Below are 22,549 nucleotides of genomic sequence, written 5' to 3'. Positions count from 1 at the left end.
TGCTGGGTAAAACAGCTTAGTTGCCTTTGAGAAAACGGTGGTGAGCCATGACCTTAAAACACAGCAATTGATATGGTGAGGCTAGTCCCAAATTGTTGTGATGATAGACCATATTTTCTTTTTTAGTTTAGTTAAAATAATCGTCAATCGCTGAAACACAGTTAAGCAAGGCTACTGAGTTTCTTTAACGACAGTGGTTTATTATAGAAAGACGAAAACAAAACAAAAACAAGCTATCTAGATATAGAATACAGTTTAGAAAAATCTTAAAACAGAGCTTTCAACCTACTTCCTCTCACCATCAATTTACAGAGATTAATTTCTCGAGAAATTAGTTCTCTATCAAATTTTTAATTTCTATCACACTATTTTTCCCCAGTTTATTTCTTGTGAACTATGCAATTTTCCCACATCAGTACTCACATACGGAGAGCTTAAATCTTCTCAGCTTCTAATAACCTGCAGATTTCCACCAAACTTCGGGAGTTCACAAGGTATCTTTCCACTGAGGTAACTTAGACATTTGGATGAGTATATGAATGGGAAGTGTTTGGAGGGATAGGGGCCAAGTCCTGGCAAATGGGAGTGAATTAATTAGGATATCTGGTCAGCATAGATGAGGTGGACTACAGGATCTGTTTCCATGTTATATATCTTTATGGTTTGATAACTGCTGTGACAAAACTCAACTCCAGAAGAGAAACTATGCTTGCTTCTAACCACTGCTCTGTTGTTTTATAATTGAACTGAAAAATACTTGCTTCTGAACCGAATTAATGGTATTGCATGTTTACTGGACTTGTTGTTAGCCTCATAGTAAAAAGATCTTATTCGAATAACACTCCAGAGCTTCTCTGAAACTATGAATGGAGTTACCTGCTCTCTAACACATATTGGCTCAGATCATTATTCTGGAAAGTTTCACTGATTTTGTTTATTTTACAAAGAAAACCCTTAACAAAACCAATAAACACCCACATGCCGCCACTCTAAAATCAAAACTCCAAACTGATACCTGGAAATTCCATAATGTTCGTCACGTATCTAAAAATGTTTGCTGAAGTATCAAATAGTGATGTTTGGAATAAAATGGCTTCAGTTTTACATAAAGCATTATTTTCCTTGCTTTCATGCAGTTAGTAATCAAAATGTTGGAAAACACTACTTTTAACTTGCTCATCTGGTAGGATTACATTGATCCCACATCAGCGTGTCCCTGATTAGTAAACCAAAATCAAGGGAGCCAAGCCACTATCCATATTGAATCAATTAATATGTTTAGTTTTAAATTCATGCCAAACAAATACTTTGGTGCCTCGATTATATGTTGCTGTTTTCACAGGTCACATTGCTCAAATTTGACTATGCTACGGAGTAGAGGAGACATGCCTGTAAAATTGGCAGCATTAGATCAGCCACTCATACAGCACATCTTAAATTCCTCTCCAATTGCTTACAGCTGATTGGAAAATTGTATGAGGAGCATCCAATCCAGTATCACTTGTTTTGTACTTCTATGGAAAGCTCCAATGAATATACTTAAAACAATACTGATGAGTCTATGATATCCATAAAAAGGAAAGTTAGACTAGGTCTGTGGGATGAATGTGCCATACATTTTTTTATGTTTAAAATAACATCTGCTACTTTGCAAAATAGTATTTTAATTTATTTCTTGTATCATACGAGATGTTTTTATTACAATCTCCACAGAGGTCATTAATGTTTAAAGAGAAATTCAAATACTCACTGATCAACTGAAAGCAATTACACTACAATGATTTCACTGTTCAAAACAATTAAATTTTACTGTAGAAGAAACAAATAAAACAAACATGACTAACTAAACATTCCTTTAAGTGAATGCTATCCTGTATATTGCAAGGCATTTAAAAAAAACAGTGGCATCTAGTTTAGAGTAAAATTATGGAAGGAGCCCTTGTTTTCTTTCTGACTTCCCACCACAAAGGCTTTGGCTGGTTATCAAGCCTTTCACCATATCAAAGTTCCACAGCTCTTAAGAATTTGTTTCAATTTCTTTTCAATGTTCTAACTATTCTCTAAAGTATGCAATTCCATTTGGATCCTTCCAACATTTCTTCAAAGCCTGTGGACTTCTCAGTTGAATGTACGCTTCACTACGCTTCATGGGCTAACTTCTTAGTACCATCAACTCAGAAATACACTTGATTTTGATAGCACATGTATCAGGGCTGCTTTTCAAATCTTTGCAGACTCTTTCCTTCTCTGAACTCAACATAAGTGCTTTTAGATCAAACTCAAAACATTTCTGGACAAATCCCACAGACATCTTCCCAGAGTTCCAACCAAGGCTCCACCTGAATTACTCATATTCGTGGTAACTGACATTAATTGAAATGTCTCTTTAACCTGTGGCTTCAAAATCCCATCTTTTGACCCAAAGTTTTGTATGAGTATTTTAACTACCTAATGAAGTCAGGGGAGTTCTTCTCAGACTTGTTGTCTGCAGTTCCCTAACTAACTGAGGACAACCTGATGTTTTTCAGGCTTTCACCATCCTAATTCTGACCTCTAAGTACAGGTGGAACCCTATTTGAGATTTCTGAAGTCTAACATTTTAACTCCATAATGCTTAAAAATATAACCTTGCCAAACTAAAACATGCTCCTAAAATATTAATATGAACTTGCTGATTATGAGTACTGGTTTTGTAACAATAATTTCACTTTAGATAGATAGTAATCAAAGCGGGAGACTGGAAGAACACAGCAAGCTAGGCAGCATCAGGACATGGAGAAGTCATTGTTTCAGGTTAGAGGGGTTACACCTGAAACATTGATTTCTCCACCTCTTGTTGCAACTTGCCTTGCTGTGTTCTTCCAGCTTCCTGCTTGTCTACTTTGGCTTCCAACATCTGCAGTTCTTTTTGCCTCTAAGACAGTAAATCAAGATGACTATATTGTAATTTCACACCCTTTCAAACAATTTTCATGACCAGACATTGAAATATGTTTAAACCTTAAGGATAAATACTCCTCAATCATAAGATTCCAGTTGTCATTTGCAATATATATAGGAAATTTCCAATTACTCACATAGACAGACTTGCATTTATATTGCAGATTTCATGCCCTCTGAATGTCTTCAAGTGCTTTATATCAATGAAATGTTTGTGATGCTAGCCTCCATTGTAATGTAGGAAACAACTCATCTTAACAAATGGCAAATTGCTGTAAATTTATTCTTTTTTTTATTATTTGTAACACATTTGTAAATCTTCTGAACAACATTTTTACTGTTCTGTTACATAAACGTATAGGATTTTTTCTCACAGGATTTTAAATGAAATTATAGAAAACATAAAATGTTCAGCTCTTCCGGACAAAATCTGGATTCCTTGCATGCTTCTTTTGAATACACTGATATTAGATACATCCATTGTTACATTCTCCATTGTTACATTCTTGTTTTCAGACATTGTCGCCTGATTTTGTTTCTCTATTATTTCCATTTATTGTATAACGAACGTCAGAAAAAAATGAACAACTCTCCCAGGAGAACAAAGAGCTTCAGCTGCACTATCTTGAACACAAGCAACAGTTGGATGAACTGAAAGAGCGCATGAAGTTCTTCACCAAAGTAAGATACTTACCTGAATTGCATTTATATCTGCCAGAATGTGACAATGGAATGCATGAAATGTTTTATGCATGGCGTAAATATACCAGCTTTCTGCTTCATCAAGTCTTGGGAAAAAGAATGTAGAATGCACTGGTTTATTTATTCATGATATTCAAGCCAAATGTCATATTTGGTGAGAATCTAGTATGTCATTTTCAGTTATCCCTGTATTATTCATTTCCATTTAATAATGCTCTTTATTGACCATTTTAATTTCAGGAGAGTGATATTGATGTGACTGAACTCAGCGAAGCACTGATGCTCATAAAGGTAATGCAAAGAAGTTGATCCCTCTTCCAATTTGTGTCTACTCTGTGAACTAATAACAATCTGACCCTCATATGCCCTGATTGGAGTGACTTGCATTTTAAAAGGTGAATTCATCGGTGAGCCTTCAAGTAGCTAATGTAGCTTAAACGTAAGAAAATGTCAGAAAGAGCCAGGAGCACAAAGTCAGAAGAGGAATATGAAGTTTATTTATTTTGTTAATATTTTATCTTCACAACATAGTTTAATTAGTCTACGTATAGATATATTTTTTCAGGGTTTGGATCAAATTTTAGTAGTAGAAATTAACAATGCATAAGGAAGCCAATTCCCTCCTGCCTCTTTCTGCATTTAACACCAATGTGTTAGTCTGCTTTCAAGAAAAAGCAAGTCTGGTCTGGTCAATTTTAATATGTTAATTAGTTATTTCAAGAAATGTAGGCTTGATTTTACTGTTTGGTTGTGAATCCATAGGTTTGTTATGCTATCTGGAATTTGACAATGAAATGAAGATGAAGACACAATTGATGGGCAAAGATGGCAATAGTTACTGACACCTCATTCGATACCTCCTTGTGTTTCATTCACAGAACTTGTGCTGAGCTAACCTTTACAAGTTTGGGGAGACAGTAGCACAATGGAATTGTCACTGAGGCTCAGGCTAATGTTCTGGGTACAAAGGTTCAAAAACCACCACAAAAATTTAAATCTGTATGATCTCACTAAAGACCTTCATTTAAAAAACTGAAATTCAGTTTACTGACTAAATGAAACAACAGGGTTCCATAGTTTAAAACAATGAGTATTTTCTATATATGATGCAAGCAAAGCAAAAACCAAGTGCGAATTTTGCCTAAACTCTGACAGCCAGACTCAACATAAATTAAACACACATTATCAGCTAGACAGGCCCAACAGTTTAACTAGGAGAAAGTGAGGACTGCAGATGCTGGAGATCAGAGCTGAAAAACGTGTTGCTGGAAAAGCGCAGCAGGTCAGGCAGCATCCAAGGAGCAGGAGAATCGACGTTTCGGGCATAAGCCCTTCTTCAGGAATGAAGGGCTTATGTTCGAAATGTCGATTCTCCTGCTCCTTGGATGCTGCCTGACCTGCTGTACTTTTCCAGCAACACATTTTTCAGCACCAACAGTTTAATTGGTCAGTTTAACTTTAGTGGTGGAGAAATTTTCAGAAACACTATTCGGATAGAAATATATGAAACAAGGAAAAATTGTGAATTCAGAAGAGTCAGGATCGATTTAATGAACTTGCTGGAGTTTTTTGAAGAGATAACAAAGAGAGCGGATGAGGAGAACCCAGTAAATGTGGTTTATGTGGATTTCCAAAAAGTGTTCAATATAAAGCTACACAACAGGCTTATGTTATCATGGAGTAAAAGGGAAAGTAGCAATGTGGATGTAAAGTTGCTTGAGAGATTGTACACAGAGATTAATAGTTGGTATATTTTTCAGGCTGGAAGAAAGTTTGTAGTGGGGTACCCTAGAATTTGGTGTTGAAACCCTTTGTATACCTGATTTTTTTTATATATAAATGACTTAGATCTTGTTGTGTAGGCGACAGTTTCAAAGATTACAGGCCACACAAAACTTGGGATAATTATCAACTTGATGACAGCAGTGTAGAATTTAAAAATGACATTGAAATGATGGTGGAGTGGGAGGAAGGGTGGTAAATGAAGTTCAGTATGGAAAACTGTGAGGTGGTGCACTTTGGCACAAGGATCACAGTCTGGCAATACAAAGGATACTTTTCTAAAGGGTGCACCGGAGCAGAGAGATTTGTCAATAAGTAGATAAGTCAATAAAAATAGTTGGACAGGTACAGAGATGATTTCTAATGCTTGTTTAGCTGCTTGGAGAATTAGTCAATAGGTTTGTCTATCCGAGATTCATCTTCCTGAAGGAGCACCCAGTGGAGCTCCACCCCATTCACATCAATGGTGACTTTAAATGTTTAGTTAAAGTGTGGAGATACAAACATAGACTCACATATTAAACGACCGTCAGCTTTTCAAAAGCTGTTAAATAACATTTCTCTGTTCATATTATTTTGGCTTTTTTCTGTCATAGCTGTGTTTGTGGCACACCTACTATGCTGGAGTTGGAATAAACTTTCAGCAGAACCCACACATCCCTAAAAACCTCATGATTTCACATTTTGTTGTGGGAATGGGGACTTGTGTTTCCTTATACCTTTATGACCTAGGCAGTACTTGTGCTTGACCCACAGTGTCCTAGATAGGCCACTTGGACCAGAGTGAACTTGTTATTTGTGAAATTGACCACTAGGTTAGCTGACTTTACTTTCTGGAAGAAGCATTCTAGGCGTATTATGCAATTAGATAATGCTACCACTGTCTGGTTCATTGGCCTTTGAGAGTTGGCTAGAGTATTTTAGGGCCTGAATAGCATGTCTCAACAGTAAAGTAGGCTACTTCACCCAGGCATAGTATTGGCAGGGGTTGGTTCTAGTCACTTTATTAACCTTTTGGTAGTCAATGCAGAGCTTTGAGGAGTTGTTCAGCTTGGACATAAGCAGAGGTATGGAGCTCCAGCTGTTACTACTTGGTTTGATTAGTTATTGTCCAGCCTGTAGTTATTCTCCTGAATTTGGGCCAGCTTTTCTTGGCCTAGCCAGTGGAGGACCTCTTCCATATCCCTATCATGTAGAGCGAGAATCATGCATGCTGATTTACCTCTGCATAAATCCTTGCAGTGAGCAGTCTTGTTAAGTCTGCTTGCTGCTCTGCATCTAATGGACAAATCAGGAGTATAAATTCATTAATATTCCTGATTAATTAGCCGGGTAGTAGAGGATTCAGTGTCAACCTCACTAATGTCCCTCTTCAATTCATCTCCGTTGCTACCCTCATCCTTTAAATCAATAGCAATGGACCTTTACTTTTTTGACCCTTCTCAGCAATTGTCTTGCTTTATCATGTTGACATGATGTAGCCTTTGTTTTTTGCCCTGATCTGAAGTTTCAGTCAGATAATGCACTTCTCCAAGTTTCTTGTCTACTCTATAGAGGCCACTGAACCAGGCTTTTTCTGGTGTTCTGAAGAAGGGTCACTGGGCCCGAAACATTAATTCTGCTTTCTCTCCACAGATGTCGCCAGACCTGCTGAGTTTCTCCAACAGTTTCCATTTTTGTTTTACTGGTTTTGCCTGATATGGGGAGGACCACAAACATAGCTGAAGGGTTCAGGCCCTAGCATGCTTTTCTACATGTTTTCTCATTGCTATCTGGGAGATTTTCAAGTGATCTTGAGCCTCTTCACATGCTTTTGAGAATCATTTTTGGAACTTTATTATTTCCTCCTTCTGTTCTAAAATTCTGTCCTTGATTAGTTTCAGAGACTCTTGTACTTGGTGCCCCTGAGCTAATTCAAATGGAGTAAAACTGATGGACTTATTAAGTGAGTCACTAGTGTAGAACAGAATAAAATCTAATACTTTACCCCAGTCATGGGGGTATTCTCATGGCAGTAGGCCCCAATCACACCTATTAGGATTGGTGGCATCATCCCTGTGACCACTATGACTGTAATTGATGTGCAGAAGACTTCAGCTGGGACTGTTTTGGTGGAATGGTTTGGGTAAGAATCTGTTAGGGTAGCATGGTGGCACAGTGGTTAACACTGCTGCCTCACAGCGCCAAGGACCCAGATTCAATTCCAGCCTTAGCTGACTGTCTGCAGGGGGTTTGCATATTCTCCACGTGTTGGCTTGGGTTTCCACTCAGTGCTGCAGTTTCCTCCCACAGTCCAAAGATGCACAGTTTAGATGGGTTGACCATGCTAAATTGTGTCATAGTGTTCAGAGATGCGCAGGCAAGTTGGGTTTTCTGTATTACAGCAGTGCATACTCATCACTTTTTTTGCTTCTTTTACAAATCACTTCAAATCTGTGCCCTCTTATTCTTGGTCATTTTACAAGCATGAATAAATTCTCCCTAGCTACTTTATCTAGTCGCCTCATTATTTCAAAAATGGCAGTCAGATTACCTCTTATCCTCCTCCTTTCCAAGGAGAGTAGTCCCATCTTTGCAATCTATCCTCATATCTGAAGCTTCTCATCTCTGGAACTATTCTTGGAAATTTCTAATGCGCACTCCCTATTAGGTTCACTTCTTTCCTGAAATATGGTGCTCAGAATTGTGCACAATTCTACAGGTGATGCATGTTTAGCATCTCCTCTTTGCTCTTGTATTATGCCCCTATTAATAAAGCCAACAATATTGTATGCTTTATTAACTGCTGTCTCCCCATCCTGACACTTTTTAATGTTTTGTGCACATATGAACTCAGGTCCCTTAGCTCCTACAGCCCCTTTACATTGTATCTCTTACTTTATGTTTGTCTATCCACATTCTTCTGACTTCTTCACTCTTCTCTGCATTAAACCTCATGGAACCTTCACCGATCTGCTCATCCCATCAACTTGTCTAAGTTCTTTTGAAGTTCTACTCTGAGCTCATCACAATTAATAATATTTCTAAGTTGCATATTATCTGCAATATTTGAAATTCTGCCCAGCACCCCAAGATGTAGATTTTTAATGTTTATCAGGAAAAGCAAAGATCTCTTTACCAAGCCCTTGGGAACTTGATTGCAAATATTCTTCCACCCCAATAAATATCCACTGACTATAACTTTTTGTTTCCTTTCACTCAGCCAATTTTTGTATCCGATTGCTGCTGTCCCTTTTATTCCATGTGTTATATCTTTTCTCAACTGTTTAGCACCATACTGAACTTCTTTCATTAAGCTTCTTCGTTATGTCTTCAAAAAACTCCAGCAAGTTTGCTAAATATTATTTACCTTCAAGAAATTCATGCTGGCTTGTCCTAATCAACTTACCTTTTTCCAAGTGACTACTAATTCTGTGCAGAATAAGATTTAGATTTATTGTCACATGTACATAAAAATACAGCGAAAAGAGTTTTTGCTTCCATATTATGTCTGAAGTGTCGCCACACACTGTTGCCATTTGAAACACTGAATATATTGCAAGACTTTGTTGCAATAAAGTTCATCTTTCCTTCTTGTTCTTCCTCTACTGGTCCTCTGGTCGCTGCTTGACATCAGCTGGAGTCTCTGAAACGGCCGCCTGACTCTCTGTAACAGGCACTGGGGTCTCTGTTACATGTCTCTGACACCATCACAATTGTGACTATCGTGTCTGAGCTGGAGCCATGGGCCTGGGGGTGGTTGAGTTCTGTACTTTCTGTCCCCCATCCAATGTTCCTCCATACACTGCCGCTATGTCATTGGTCATCGGAATACTCCACCATCCCTTTTGCCAATGCTTTTGCTCCTTCAGGCACCCGAGCCTAGCTGTAGACCTGAAACCTCATGTCAGCCTGTGAGTCCAGGCCAAAGGAGTCAGCCCAGGACCTGCTTCTTGCTTGCCGGGAGACTGGAGACTGAAGTGGAACCATGTTCAACTGGTCCTGGCATTGTTGCCACTTCTGCCGCCGGCTTCCTCCTTCACCTGCCTTTCTCCAGATTTTAAAGAAAAGAAAAAGAGCAAAAGCAAAAAGAAAAAAGACAAAAGGAGAAAGAAAGCAGATGGGAGTGGACGAGCCCCAGACTCAACCCTGCTAGTCTGCCACCAGCTTGAACATTAATAAATATTAATAATCATTGTTGTGGTTCTGTTCGCCGAGCTGGGAGTTTTTGTTGCAAACGTTTCGTCCCCTTTCTAGGTGACATCTTCAGTGCTTGGGAGCCTCCTGTGAAGCGCTTCTGTGCTGATTCCTCTGGCATTTATCGTGGTTTGAATCTGCTGCTTCCGGTTGTCAGTTGCTGTCCGCTGCAGTGGCCGGTATATAGGATCTAGGTCGATGTGTCTGTTGATAGAATTTGTGGATGAGTGCCATGCCTCTAGGAATTCCCTGGCTGTTCTCTGTTTGGCCTGCCCTATAATAGTGGTGTTGTCCCAATCGAATTCATATTGTTTGTCATCTGAGTGCATGGCTACTAGGGATAGCTGGTCGTGTCGTGGCTATCAATAGACACATCGACCTAGACCCTATATACCGGCCACTGCAGCGGACAGCAACTGACAACAGGAAGCAGCAGATTCAAACCACGATAAATGCTGGAGGAATCAGCACAGAAGCGCTTCACAAGAGGCTCCCAAGCACTGAAGATGTCACCTAGAAAGGGGACGAAACGTTTGCAACAAAAACTCCCAGCTCGGCGAACAGAACCACAACGAGCACCCGAGCTACAAATCTTCTCACAAACTTTGAATTAATAATCATTTCTGGAAGCTTCCCCACCACTGGTTCAACCTGATTGATTTTTAATTACTAGGCTTATTGTGTATGCTTTTTTGAACAAAGGCAAGATATTTGCATTTTTCCAGTTTTCTGCTCCTCCCATAAAGTCTAAGAAAAACTGAAAGGTTATGGCTATGCAATTTTTGCTCTCACGTTTTTCAGTATCTTTGGATGCATCTCATCCAATTTTGGAGCCTTGTCAACTTTAAGTACCAACAATCCATCCAGTGTTGTCAATTTTGAAGCCTTCTAATGACCGAGTTTCTGCCTCTGCCATCAGAGACAGATGCAACATATTCATCTCATACGTCAGCCATGTTTCAGCCTCCAGGTATAAATCGCCTTTTGATGCCTCATGGGCTACTACTTCTTCTAGCCCCTTTTTTTACTATTTTTATGCTTGTGAAAGACTTTGGGATTCTCCTTCATGTTGGTTGCCAGACTTTTCTTATAATTCCTCCTTATGTGTTTTTCATGTTTCTTTTAACCCTTCCTTCTACATTCGTCTTAGCCCTCAATTGTATTTTCTACATGGCACCTGTCATTAGAATGCTCTTTCTTCTTTATCTTAATTTTTATCTCCTTTGTCATTCAGAGTGCTCTGGATTTGTTTAGGTTTTTTGAGGGAATATATCTTTACCCAACTCATCACCTCTAAAGGTGATCCATTGCTTAGTTACAGTTTTTGCTCAGTCTGTCCTGCCCACCTCCCTCCTCCATTCTTGCCTTATTGAAGTTGACTGTCAATTAATTTTTCTTAGTTTGGATTGACCATTGTCATTCTCCACCATCATCTTGAACATTATGATTCAATGGTCACTGTCTTCTAAATATACATCCATGGTCACTTGATCGACTTCATCCATCTTGTTTCCAAAAAACAGATCCAGTAGTGTTGTCTCGTGTTCGATTGGACACACTGCTGTAGGAAACTCTCCTGAGCAACATCTCGGAACACGTGCCTCGCTATCGTTTACACCGCTGGTTTCCCAATTTATGTTTGGATAATTAAAGTACACAATAATAACTGCTCCACAATGTTGGCATGTTTCTCTACTTTTGCTGCAGATTTGGCTGCTCAGATACAAGAAATACCCACTTAAAATATGATTGGTTGAGTTCCTCAGATGTCATCAATGAGGCTCAACAGCGATACAATGCAAACTATGTGACAACTGTATATATCTTTGAACAAGCCAGTAGTACATTAAAAATGCTTCAGAGACCTGAACGAATTTGGTGGCACCTGCAATATGCACCAGCTAGAGTCTCCAGAATGGTTCTTTTGTTCTGCGCTCTGCACAGCACTGAAAAGGAATAAGCTTTGGGTGTGTAAGAGGAAAAGGCACAGCCTCTTCAAACAACATTAGGAGGAGATACAATGTGATGTACTTACTACGCATACTGCGCAAGGTTTCCTCATTATTGTGACATTCTCTTAGTTTCCAACAATTCACCCATCTCCAACCACATTGCAAAAGTCCCTGTATTTTGCCTGGCCATCATTTCCCCAACACAAAAAAAAATACAAGCATCCCTTTGACAAATTCTATTGCTTTTTTTGAATAGTTTATCTGGTGTTTTGATCACAGGAAGCCTGTGATGGTGCACCCTGATGGCGAATGATTTCCTCTGAAGGGTCATTACTTTCCTGGACCATATCTGGTGGGACTCCTGAATCCTCTGTTGGAGATTAAAAATATGAATTAAAACTGTTCAGATAAGAATATTTTAAGGGAATGTTATATGCATTATACTTCACTCATTGGCATCAAGCCAACTTGAATGAGTTTGTATGCTCTGATGCTACCTGGTATTTTATTTTGTCACTAGCCACCTAGGAAGCCCTATCTCCAATGGCAAAGGGGTCACTGGATTGAAAATGTCAGATCTAATTTCTCTCCACAGATGTTGTCAGACCTACTAAGCTTTTCCAGCAATTTCTATTTTTCCCCTTCAAATATATCAATGATTAACATTCATTAAAAGGCAGTTGCAAGATGCTGCATTCCAGATGTAATGTGAGTGGTCATACTCCTCAATTTTAAGCAAGACGCACTTTATACTTACATCCAGTTAAACTATAAAAGAAAGGAGAATTGATGTAACTTTAGTTCTGTTAGAATACTTAACAGAAAATTAGCTGATTTAACTACTAAACAGCAACTGTTGCAATATAATAACATTCCATAAACCCACTCTTAGCAAAGGCCAAGTAGGTTGTCTCACATGTGATGTTTCTCCAATCCAGGAGAAAGGAACAGCAAGAGAAAACTCTGGCAGAGGGAAAGGTATGGCAATTTCCACAAACAACTTTAAAACCCAACAACTGAAAACTAAACTAAAAAAATGGTTGAGTAGGAGCCTGACTTCCCACAATCACACTGCTTTGATTGTTCTAACTTAAAAGAAAATCCCAGGGTCTCACAAGCAGTTTATTTTATTGGCTTTGAAGAGACAATTCGGTATCTCTGTCTTATAACTTCCCTTCAAAAAAAGTGACAAAATACACCTTTTTAAGCCATAGTATTGTCACACTGTCATGTCTTCTAAATTGTCCTTCAAAAAATGGTAATTCTACTGTGTAGCAAATCTGTCAAATCTCACAATGTCCCTTTAATATGGATGGGGATTGGTTAGCTCAGTTGATTGGACAGCTGGTTTGTCATGCAGAGTGACACCAACTGTGCAAGTTCAATTCCCATACCAACTGAGATCGCCATGAAGGTCCCACCTTCTCACCTGAGGCATAATAACCCTCAGGTTAAATCACCACCAGTTGTGTCTTTCTAATGAGAGAGCAGTCCTATGGACCAGTAGGATGATGGTGACTTTACCATTAATATTGGAGTTGAAGTGATTTAATTGGGTGATCATCATCTGATCATGATATTAAATGAGTTTGAAGGACAGGACAGGATTATAACCCGGTGATGATGCAAAAATACTTAGACAAAACTTGGGGAAGATTTTTCTTGTTCAGGCATGAAAACCAAAATTATATAAAAATTAACACATCTGGTACTAATCTTTTGCACATTATGCATTTTGCAATTAGTTGGCCATACCGTAGAGTTTTGTGTCTGTATTGAGGAGGAAAAAGCTAGAAGAGAAGGTGCATATCGACCAGTCATGTGTTTTTTACATTTATTGCAGGTTCGTAAACACGAGAAAAATGGACATGTTGAATTCCTGGAGAAAGTGGAGGATGACATTAAGAAAGATTTGGAATACTCTGTGCGAGAGCTTCAGGCAACACATGCAGAGACTGTTCAAGAACTTGAAAAGACAAGAAATATGTTACTAATGCAGTACAAAATCAATAAGGATTATCAGGTAACTGTGTATATTTCAGTGATGCAACACATATTCAAAAACATTACTGTTTCAATAGTATGAACTATGGGGAATAATATTGTTAGAATGAGCTGAACCTGGTTAGAAATAGTCAAGTAGGGAGTAGTGGGTGAGATGGGTGGTTTATAAATTGACTGAAGGAATTTGAAGAATTAAAGCAGATTGGAATAAAGTAAGTTAGATAGACTGAGGGATTGAGGTTGCTTGTTGGGAGGGGGATTCTGATGTCTATTTTGAAAAGTGGCTAAAGAGATGGAACTAGTTACAATGTCAGCATGGAAATGAGTCGAAGTGGGTGGTCAGCAGTTTAGTGACAAAGGAAATGTTGTCATGGCTAATGTGACAAGATCAAAGTGGAAGTTGACACAGAAACTGGAGAAAGAAGAGAGATAATTACTAAGGACAGGGATTTCTAGGATGTGTGATTTTATGGAGCAAAGAAGAGGACAATGATTGTGATTTACACCGAGATTCACTTGACGGCATATTCTCCCAGTGCAATTTATCTTGTTCATAAATTTATGAAGTTTCCTTTTGGGAAAAGGAACATTTGCTGATATTTTGATTGTTCGCGCTCTCTTCTTACCTAACCTTACATAATATTCCATCATATTCCTGACTTCTGCCTTATATATGGTGGACAGATTTTGAAAGTTAGAAGACTACAGAAGTTCCAGCATCTGACATGTTCACGTATCTACAGTATTTATTTGGATGTTCCAGTTCAGTTTCTGACCAGTGTTAATCCTGTAGATGTTGACAGTTGATTCAGCAATGGTAGAGCCAATTGAATCTCAGGAGATGGTTGGATTCTCTCCTGTTTGAAGGTGTAATTTATATGGTGAATGTGAACTTGCTATGTATCAGCCCAAGCCTGAATGTTATCTTGGTCTTGCTGCATTTGGACATGGACTGACTGCTTTAGTGTTTGAGGAGTTGCAAAAGGTGCAGAACATTGTGCAAGCATCAGTGAACCTCCCTATTTCTGACCTTCTGATGGAAGGAAGATCATTTATGAAGTTGCTGGTAAAGGAGCAGTGCTCTGAAAGCTTGTGATCTCAAATAATCCTGTTGGATTATAACTTTGTCTTGTGTGATTTCTGATCCTGCTGAAGATGGTTAAACCTAGGACACTGAAGCTGAAGCTGGCAAAGTTGGTCGGATTTGTTGAATATTCATTATTTCAGTACTACTTGAGATTGCTCCCTTGTCTCTTTTTCTAGTACATTAATGATGTATCAGTGCTACCTATTGCTCTCACTGTGAACTAGAAAATTTAATTGACTTGTTTCCAAATTCCAAACTTCTCTCACCTTATCTGGTCTCTCTTTGACTTCTCTTTTTCCAGAAATAGAAATAATCGATTGACAGTTATTGTATGCCCATGAACTGTCGTCTGTTAAATATGAAATATATTTCTTTTTAAAACCCTGGATTTTACTGTTTTTTGTAACAGCTTTAGTAATTCCAGAAAATCTGGATATTGAGTTGAGTTCATTAAGTTGAATGCATTAGGTGTCGATGCAGTCCTCCTGATATTGGTATCAATTGACCTTTGGGAGATTTCCCATTCTGCTTTTATAAGATTTATCACAACCATGTGAGAAGGAATGAACTGGCTCCCTTTACCTTTCAATCTTCTTGGTTGGTTGCAACAAAGATTTTTAGCACAAGACTATCCTGTACCTTTCTCCAATAAAAATGTAGTTAGCAGCAGAGTTGTACCAAAGCAATGAGGAACAAATTAGAAGGTTTTCATGGGTTTGATAAAAAAAACAAGTTTATCACTTACTAACCCAAGCAAATCATAAACATGTAACATCAAGTACGCAGCCTTAATGCATTCACTTGGTCATTATACACACCCACATAGATGCAAAGTTAAAAGGACATTGTGTGCAATACAAAAAGAAGATTAAAGAATATGCAGAGTTGTTATGGTGCCTTTGAGACCGTAATTGTTTTCATGAACCATCAGCTATAGCAAATATTGCAGTTATCCTTTAAGTTATTGGTTTCCTAATGTTTCTTTTCAGTAAATGTTGTCACCAGGTGCTTTCCTTAGAGCCTTTTCTGCTAGTGTTCAATTCTGCATCAATCCATCTCCTCTCTTCTATCAAAGAGAGACCTCTTGAAGCAGTAGCCTATTTGTAGTTTCCATCTGCTGAAGTTATGCTTTTCAAGCTTGATAATTGTACAGTATGTGATACTTCATCTCCGACGTATGAAAATTCACATAATGATGATAATCAAATAGGGGATGAGGACCCTTCCACACCTCTGGTTGGCAAGTGGGTGATGCATGAGCTGATCTATTTCATTACTCTTAGGTAAATTGTTCATTTCAACTCTGACTGTCTTTGAGATAATAGACTGATTTTATGACTTTACCAACCTGCATCATAAGGAGATTCCATTGACCATTTTGAAGTCTATGTTTTGTTTCTTTTTAAATTAGTTTCAGCCTATGAATGTCTCAGGTACTATGTTTCCTGGAGGAATTCAAATATCAATTGTCTGTATTTTGTATCATCATAACAAATTCCATCCTAGTCTTGGTGTTCTTATATTGACAAGAACTTTGATACCGGGGATGATAACCCGAGACAGCAAGAATGTCTCTGGAGATAATGATTCAGTTCTTTTGCCTTGTTTAGATAGTTGAGAAAAGTAGGTTTGAGTTACATTCTGATAAATCTCACCATTGCCATTTCTGGGGGTTGCTTGTTTTGGACAGCACGGTGGCACAGTGGTTAGCACTGCTGCCTCACAGCGCCAGAGACCCGGGTTCAATTCCCGCCTCAGGCAATTGTCTGTGTGGATTTTGCACATTCTCCCCATGTCTGCGTGGGTTTCCTCCGGGTGCTCTGGTTTCCTCCCACAGTCCAAAAATGTGCAGGTCAGGTGAATTGGCCATCCTAAATTGCCCGTAGTGTTAGGTGTAAATGTAGGGAAATGGGTCTGGGTGAGTTGCTCTTCGGAGGGTGGGTGTGGTCTTGTTGGGCAGAAGGGCCTGTTTCCACACTATAAGTAATCTAATCTAATCTAAAATAGAATTAACTATGATCCATGCATCAAAAACAAGGCATTTTATTTTCTCGTAAAACCCATTGCACAATTGCTTCTACATTACAGTTGACACATTCATAGTTGCACATAGTGTGGTCTGAGCAATGGATTGATAGTTGTTGACCAGGAGGGAGCAATACGTCAGGTCACTATATAGCTATTAGTTTATAATCTTTGAGGCTAGTTAGCTCTTCTAATTGTTATGCTGTAGGAGATATTCCTGCAATATTGATGTGCTTGAGCTTTGTGCAAGCCTGTTGAAATAACATGCTAGATCATTCTTGGGTTGGCTGTTACTAGTAATTAAGCCAAAACCTGTAATATGTTTAACTCGGAAATGCATGTTATCTGGGTTGCTTCAAGGAGCACAACATTAATGCTGTGTTTCTTGAGTAATGTTTCAAGGTATTTATATTTCAAGCAAAAATGTATTTGATGTTAAATTCATACTTTTAAATAGTTAAATAGTCTACATGCAGCTTTCTTTGGTCCTGGGGAAGATTGTTCAATTTGCTTGATTGCTATTCTCATAGGGAATTCAATTTCAGGCCAGCTGCAGTTTTCTGTGAAATGAATTCACTTGTGATAATAGCTGGGCTGCAGGAACACTGTCATCATTTTCCCCTGCATAATTATTTACAACTCCAGGTGCAAACTCAAATACTGGACAATAACACATTGAGGAGAATTATTCTGTCCGACTCAATTTAGAAGGGTAGGTAATTGAAGGTAAGTGCCATATATAAGGGATAAAAACTTAACAAACTTCTGAAAAACATGAAAGTCCATCTGAACCAACAATTACCTTTACCAAGACAGAAGAATCAAGGGTTTGCCAATTTGTAAGGCAAGTTGAAACTCTTTTGTGCATGTGTGAGTCTCCAGCCTAACACCAGGCATCTTTGCTGATGCCATGTAAGATGAGGTGCTGCTGCTTGATGGTAAATTTTCAGATGCCATCTCTGACAGCATGGTATTTGTTGTGGCTATATCCCGTGAAGATTCATTGACACTAATCTATATTACTTGTATTACTCTAAGTTACTGATATCAAGTGAGGAAACATGTCCACACGTAAATGCTTTGACAGAAGATTCAGTTTTGATAAATAGAATGGATTAATTACAGAGTTATTAATAGTGATTTACATTACATCTGAGTTACCTGAGACTCCTTTTTAAGTCCTCCATTATATTTAACAGTGAAACCTCATTGCTGTTAACTCCAAGGAGTTCGCACTCAGCTGGAACCAAAGGAGAACATTGATTAGCTCCTCACTGAAATCTTTATGTTCTGATGGATGGAGTTTATCTCATGACTTCAGTTTGCCCTTTCAACTGCTTTATACAACATCTGAGACATGACACTTGGAGCAGCTTATTCTTTGGTATTTCAAAGCAAAGGCCACACTATCATGTACCTGAAATAAGGGCCAATCAGTTTCAGAATAAAACTGATTGTTAATATCCCTGTATATGTTTGCATTTTATGGTAGAAATTGGTGTCTTTGAAGCACATGAAACAACTCTTAATCTGCTCCTCTGCCATTCCGGACCCTGTGATGATGAGTTAGTACAGTCAAACATGGCTAAGTCTGGTGCTGTCCACAGAAATTGGACAGCACCAGACTTATGATGCTAACAGACATCATGAACTCCTAATTTCTTTGGCACACCTTCCTTTATGTCTCTGAGTTGAAGAGACCCAATGCAGACTGGGTGATCACTTAGGAAAACCCCAAGCCTAACCCATTCCATCCACAAGCATGACCCTGAGCTATGAATCACTTAACATTTTACTTCTCCACCTTGCTTCCATGTTGGCCTTTCTCTTCTTGACCTGCTACAATGTTCCAGTGAAAGTCAACATAAGCTTAAGGAACAACACTTAATCTTTTGAGTTTTTGCCCTATACTTTGAAGTTCAGAAACCTAAGATTATAACTTCTACCTCCACCATTTTGTATGTATCATTGTTTAGTTTTGGTGGGTTGGTTTTGACCTGTTTCTTTCTTCATCCCTTTATGTTGCATTCAGATGGTACAGCCATTCATGCCTCATCTTGAAACACTTTTTTTTATTGCATCATTAAATCTTCAGTTATTTAGGTTCTCTAGTCCTCCTCCCTATGGTAGACATTCCCTTTTGTTATTCATGCCCTTACCCTCATCCACTATCTTAAAAAGTCTTGCATTTCCTACATTTCTTTCTTTCTTCAATTCTGATGAAAATTCATTTCAATTTAAAATGTTGGGTGTTCTCTTCCAGGCCTGGAGGTGGGCAGTTAAGCAATGGAGGAACAGAACCCTATCACATTTCTGCCATTACCATAACTAAGTGTTGGACAGATTGATCCAGGCCCCCGCCTTCATGCTTCCCTGCTAGTTAAGGTCCATGAGTGGTCAATTAATGACCACTCAAGAGCTTCTTCCTGCCTGGGCTACAATTTTTTTCAGTTCCAAGCAGAGAAGAGAATTAGGGAGCCGAGCTAATTAGTTATCCAATGTAAGCAGGCTGTCACTTTGTGGTAGGGTAAGAGTGAGGGGCTTGCAAGAAAGGAGTGGATTTTCTCATTCTGGGCATGATTGAGGGACTGGACATGGCTCCCTGATTGGACCAGATTAACAGTTGCCATCAGGGAATTCCTTCTACAAGATCTGCCTGGCTAAGCTCGTTACAATCACTACATTCCGGCATTGGGTGGCACGGTGGCACAGTGGTTAGCACTGCTGCCTCACAGCGCCAGGGACCTGGGTTCAATTCCCGCCTCAGGCGACTGACTGTGTGGAGTTTGCATGTTCTCCCCGTGTCTGCGTGGGTTTCCTCCGGGTGCTCCGGTTTCCTCCCACAGTCCAAAGATGTGCGGGTCAGGTGAATTGGCCGTGCTAAATTGCCCGTAGTGTTAGGTAAGGGGTATATGTAGGGGTATGGGTGGGTTGCACTTCGGCGGGTCGGTGTGGACTTGTTGAGCCGAAGGGCCTGTTTCCACACTGTAAGTAATCTAATCTAATCTAATCTAATTCCCTTACTTCTAAACTCCTTGCCCCTCCTGTCCCTGCAAACCCACCACTCCCCATCGCTGTCATTTCCCTGACAAACAACACAACCCTTCCTGTGGGCAGTCTTCCCTCAGAGTCCAGGAGATGTTCCCCAGCAGCAGGTGTGATGGTTGGGACATCCTCCTCCAGGTTCCTAATTCTAGCAGAAAACTGCCTGATTGCCAGAAGGTCAACATTGTTTCTCATCTTTCCAACAATCCACTATTACTGATCACTTCTGAGCTTTTCTGTCCTTTAGTTGCTAAGATGATGAAAACAAGGCCTACTATTCGGATCCACATGAATTACACTGTGTTTTTGGATTTAGAGTCATACAGTCATATAACATGGAAGCAGACCATTTTGTCCAACCAGTCCATGCTGAACATAATTCCAAACTAAACTAGGCCCATCTGCCTGCTCCTAGCCCATATTCCTCCAAAACTTACCTATCCAAATGTCTTTTAAATGTTGTAATTGTACCCACATCCATTACTTTTTCAGGAAGTACATTCTGCATGCAAGCCACCCTCTGTGTAAAAGAATTTGCCTCTTATGTCTTTTATAACTCTCTTTCCTCTCAACTTAAAAATATGCCCCCAAGTCTTGAAATACCCCATCCAAGGGGAAAGACAACTACTATTAACTCCATCTATCTGAGTCATTATTTTATAAAATTCTATCAGATCGCCTCTCAACCTCCTTTGCTCCAGTGAAAAAAATCCCAGCCTATCCAGTCTTTCTTTATAAATCAAATATTCCATACCTGGGAACATCCTGGTAAGTCTCTTCTGAATTACCTCTCCAACGATAATATTCTTCCTATAACTGGGCAGCCAAAACTGGACTCAGTATTCCAGAAGAGGCATCACCAATGTCCTGTATAACCCCAACATGGCTCCCCTATTCCCATACTCAAAGGACTGAGCAACAAACGCAACCGTGGCAAATGCCTTTTTCACCATCCTGTCTGTACGTGACACAAACTTCAAACGTTATGTACCTGCTTTCCTAGGTCTCTGTTCTTCAAGACTTCCCAAAGGTCTACCATTAATTGTATAAGACCTACCCTTATTTGTGTCCCAAAATGCACACCTTGCATTTATCCAGATTGAACTCTATTTCTTTAACTTGGACATTTTGCAAATGCTGAATTATGTAAATGCAGAATACAAACATCACATGATTCACAGAGCTTCAATGTGGATTTGTTTCTTTTTTTTTAGTTAGAATATTTTTCATGTCATTGCACTCAAACATTATAATAAGTTTTGACAGAAAGTAAAGAAAATTCTGTTTTACACCTCTCAATGACGAATTGGGGAAACAAAGAACAAATGCCTGAGGTTAGTTACAAAACAAATCAATTTTCCATCAGCGCAGTCTATATTTTCTCAGTGGCTGATATAATAAATTGTGGGTAGGAGAAGAGCCTGAGAAGTGTAACTGCCACATATTGTGGTGAATGTGGAAGCAATTACCATTTAAAAGTGGTAATTCAGAATATATTAAAATGCCTTAAAAATGCTGCTGATTTTCTACATTTACAGATGAATGGAAAATAGATCTGACTATTGCTAATAGCTACAAAATGGACATATTCAGGTGTTAGTTTTTGTGTAATTTACAGTGCAGCTATAACTTGTGTTCTGAACCAGAACATTTTTAAGAAAGCAATTAAGAGAAAGAATGGTAATTTTTCCTGGTGAAATGAGAATTGAATGCAACAGTAAATTACAAGTTGCAGCTGTTGCTTTAATAATGAAAACCCACTTTTTTGTTATTACACTGGATACCATATAAAATTGCTATATAGCAAAAAAATAATAATTTAATTATGTGAAAATTGTTTGTAATGAATTTGGATTTATTTTTCTTAAGAGATTTTGGACAGATTATATAGGTGTGGATATTAGAAACTAGGCATATTAATCATCTCTTTTGACTTTCTGCAGTCAACCTGATCTATAAACCATGTGAAAGGGAATGAAAACCATCTTCAGTTGTAACTATTCTTATGATAAAACGTAATTTATTTTTGGGTTCAATTTTCTCTCTACCGAATCCCATCAGTGATGCACAATATTAAATATGGTGTATCTAAGAGATGAGATAACTGAATCCACGCATCATCATGAAAACAGCTAATTTAATGGGGTTCTTGCTGAATATGAATGATGTTTGTTCATAAGAATACTGAAACTCAGGGATTCAGTCCTTTATGTAATAATTCTAATGAAGAGGAAGATGTACACTCTAAAGGAATAAGAAATACATTTCAAATTAAATAAGGCAAGCAATTTAATTGTTGCTCAAATTTATCATATGTTGTGATGTTTTGTATCTTGTAAATTGCCCATTATATCCAGGGATGTGCAGACCAGGTAGATTTAGCCATCTGAAATGCAGGAATATTGGTCTAGAGGAGATGGATATGGGTGGGGTGTTGTTCAAAGGATTGTATGGAATTGATGGGCCAAATGGTCTCCTTCCAAACTGTTATGATTCTAACTAATTGATTCTATTTCTTATGTCAGAGCTAGCATTAGCTCAGCAATTAACTGAATTACTTGTCAGTCATTTGGCTTAATACCATAATTTATATATTTTATTATGGGGAAAAAATATCAAATTCACTTGCAGCTGTAGTTGAGATTGATTGAAAAGTTTATGCCTGAATTTTTGCAACATTGAGGTGATACACTGGACCTGCCAAAATGGCGATCAAAGAGTCCAAACTTCTTGTTTTCAGTACGGTGGCTCAGTGGTTAGCATTGCTACCTTACAGAGCCAAGGACCTAGGTTCAATTCCCACCTCAGGCGACTGCGTAGAGTTCGCACATTCTCC

The 22,549-nt window shown here is 38.7% G+C and overlaps 1 protein-coding gene across 4 annotated transcripts in view; it reads left to right on the top strand.

The window, feature by feature from the left end:
* rpgrip1l (RPGRIP1 like) overlaps positions 1–22,549 on the top strand; it is a 240,230-nt gene that overhangs the window by 97,112 nt on the left and 120,569 nt on the right. For all 4 annotated transcript variants that reach the window (XM_060837720.1, XM_060837721.1, XM_060837722.1 and 1 more), the window contains 3 exons: positions 3,515–3,621; positions 3,883–3,933; positions 13,396–13,575. In XM_060837720.1, coding sequence (XP_060693703.1) covers positions 3,515–3,621; positions 3,883–3,933; positions 13,396–13,575 — 338 coding nt within the window. The remainder of the gene's footprint in view (positions 1–3,514; positions 3,622–3,882; positions 3,934–13,395; positions 13,576–22,549) is intronic.

The sequence above is a fragment of the Hemiscyllium ocellatum genome, chromosome 17 (assembly GCF_020745735.1).
Source record: "Hemiscyllium ocellatum isolate sHemOce1 chromosome 17, sHemOce1.pat.X.cur, whole genome shotgun sequence".
Classification (NCBI taxonomy): domain Eukaryota; kingdom Metazoa; phylum Chordata; class Chondrichthyes; order Orectolobiformes; family Hemiscylliidae; genus Hemiscyllium; species Hemiscyllium ocellatum.
This window is presented reverse-complemented; position numbering and strand designations above follow the sequence as displayed.